Source organism: Panicum hallii, chromosome 6 (genome assembly GCF_002211085.1).
Source record: "Panicum hallii strain FIL2 chromosome 6, PHallii_v3.1, whole genome shotgun sequence".
Lineage (NCBI taxonomy): Eukaryota > Viridiplantae > Streptophyta > Magnoliopsida > Poales > Poaceae > Panicum > Panicum hallii.
The window spans coordinates 41157760-41159784 of NC_038047.1; the positions used below are offsets into that span (position 1 = coordinate 41157760).

General features: G+C 54.7%; 1 protein-coding gene across 1 annotated transcript; it reads right to left on the reverse strand.

The window, feature by feature from the left end:
- Positions 1 to 475: 475 nt before the first annotated feature.
- On the reverse strand, positions 476 to 1519 carry LOC112896644 (probable E3 ubiquitin-protein ligase XERICO). The gene has a single exon (XM_025964687.1). It carries the CDS (start codon positions 1335 to 1337, stop codon positions 846 to 848), a length of 492 nt encoding a protein of 163 aa, XP_025820472.1. The 5' UTR covers positions 1338 to 1519; the 3' UTR covers positions 476 to 845.
- Positions 1520 to 2025: the final 506 nt, after the last annotated feature.

Below are 2025 nucleotides of genomic sequence, written 5' to 3' on the forward strand. Positions count from 1 at the left end.
GGGCGCCTTTCTGCGGCCTGTCTCCGGGCTGTTCCGATCCCCCGGCAGATGCGTAAAAGCTCTAGAGATATCCTCCCGGCTAGTAGCTAGCGGGCAGCGATGGCGATGCCCTCTCTCTCTCTCTCTCTCTCCCCCTCTCTCTCTCTCTCTCTCTCTCTCTCCAAAATATCAACCGTCGCTTCTCCACTAGAACATTCCCCCATTTTATTACCATTTCTTTCCCCCAACTACTCGATTAAATTTTCCACAAGATAGCATTATTCTTCTCCCGCACTTTTTTTTTCTCGGATCAAAGGGTAACTAACTGCTAATTTCAGATTTTTTAAAAAATTTAATACGGAAAGGGAAGGATTTTGGTTAGCACAAAGTGTGCTGGTACTGCTTGTATATGGTAGTACTACCAAGTATATACTGGTCGAGATAAAAAGGCACAGCACGTATTTAAAAGAGCGGGGGAAAGCAAAAGGGAATCAGCTTTTTTCGGACCAATTCTTTTTCTTGTTCTTCTTCTCATCTCTTCGCTTTCGAAAAGCCTGTACACAGTACTGCAAGTGCTACACCATCGGAGCACGCTGCGAATATTTACAAACGGTACAGCAGCAAGCACGAGCGACGAAAACGAAAGAAGAAAAAAGGGAGCACGAAATGGTGGAGGGAGAAGAAAAACACATGAAAAGGAAGGAAAAAGAAGCAGGAAAAAAAAAGGAAAGGCGCTACTAAATGGGAGCGGAGCACTAGAGCTAATGGAGCGTCTGCTGCCTCAGCCTGCCTCTCGAATGCCTACGCGCACGCGGCGGGGCCGCGCCGATCCGGGCCGGCCCCCGGTGGCCTCCTGGATCTCTCTCCTAAAACCGGACGGCCGGGGCCGCCGCCGCCACGGCGGCGTAGTCGTCGCCAGCGGCGGGGGGGAGGAGGCGGAGGCGGCAGAGCGGGCAGGTGGCGTGGTCGTAGTCCAGCCAGGTCTCCAGGCAGGCCCGGTGGAAGAGGTGCCCGCAGGGGAGCCGGTTCACCACCGACTCCGGCTCGAACCGGGCCAGGCACACGCGGCAATCCGCGCCGGCGCCGCCGCGCCGCCGCCCGAACCGCGACGGGCGGAACCGGCTCCGGAACCGGTCCGCGAGGCTCGGACCCAGGGGCGTGATCGACGACACCACCTGGCGGTGGTGGTGGTGCTCGTCGGAGGCGGCGAGGCCCTCCCACGGCGACGGCGCGGCCAGGCCCAGGAACACCAGCGCCGCGCGCACCAGCCCCGCCAGGATCGCGACCGACACCGCCGTGTTGTACAGGACGAACCCCATCAGGCTGTCCTTGGGCGTCGGCATGCTCGAGATGCCCATCCTCGCTGCCCGATCCGTCAGGCTCCGTCGACGAATTCGCGAATCCCTCGAGCTGGGTTGCGGATGGATTTGGGGGGCGCCCGCCCGGGGGCTGATTGCAATTTGGGGGTTTTCCGGGGAGGTGAGGTGGGGGGCGATGCGGGAGGAGAAGATTGGGATGGTAGTGGTGGATTCCAGTGCGAGGAGGTGGGCCGAGCTATTTATAGACGCTTCTGGGTTTGGGGGGGCTCCGTTTTTCTAGCGGTGGGTGACGGGTAAAGGCGCCGCGGCGTCACAGTTACCGTGAGAGGTTATTACGGTAAATTTTGCAGCCACCAAGAATGTGGTAGAGGTTCAGAAAAAAAAAAACATAGTATTGCGGTAGAGGTGGATATTCAATCAAAGATAGGAAGTAGTTCTTAAGAAAAATCAAAGATAGGAAGTTAGTCAATAGTCATTCTTGCCAATTGCCATGGTATCTCTTTATACATGCTTCCTATTATTGAAATGTTTACCATGATTCCTTATTATGTGGGGCTTTGCTAAGGTACTCCTTTTACCTCTTAGGAGGTAAGAGATTAGATAAATCTGAACCCTTGAATTTTAAATGAGAAACTAATTAATTGGAATAAATAACCGGCAATTCAGTTTACCATGCATGCCGCCGTGCAGATCAAATCTGCCGGTTACCGTGCATGCGGCCATGCAG

What these genes read in the sequence shown, in the direction of transcription:
- LOC112896644 (XM_025964687.1), bottom strand. Translation starts at nt 1,337, where the DNA reads ATGGGCATCTCGAGCATGCCGACGCCCAAGGACAGCCTGATGGGGTTC.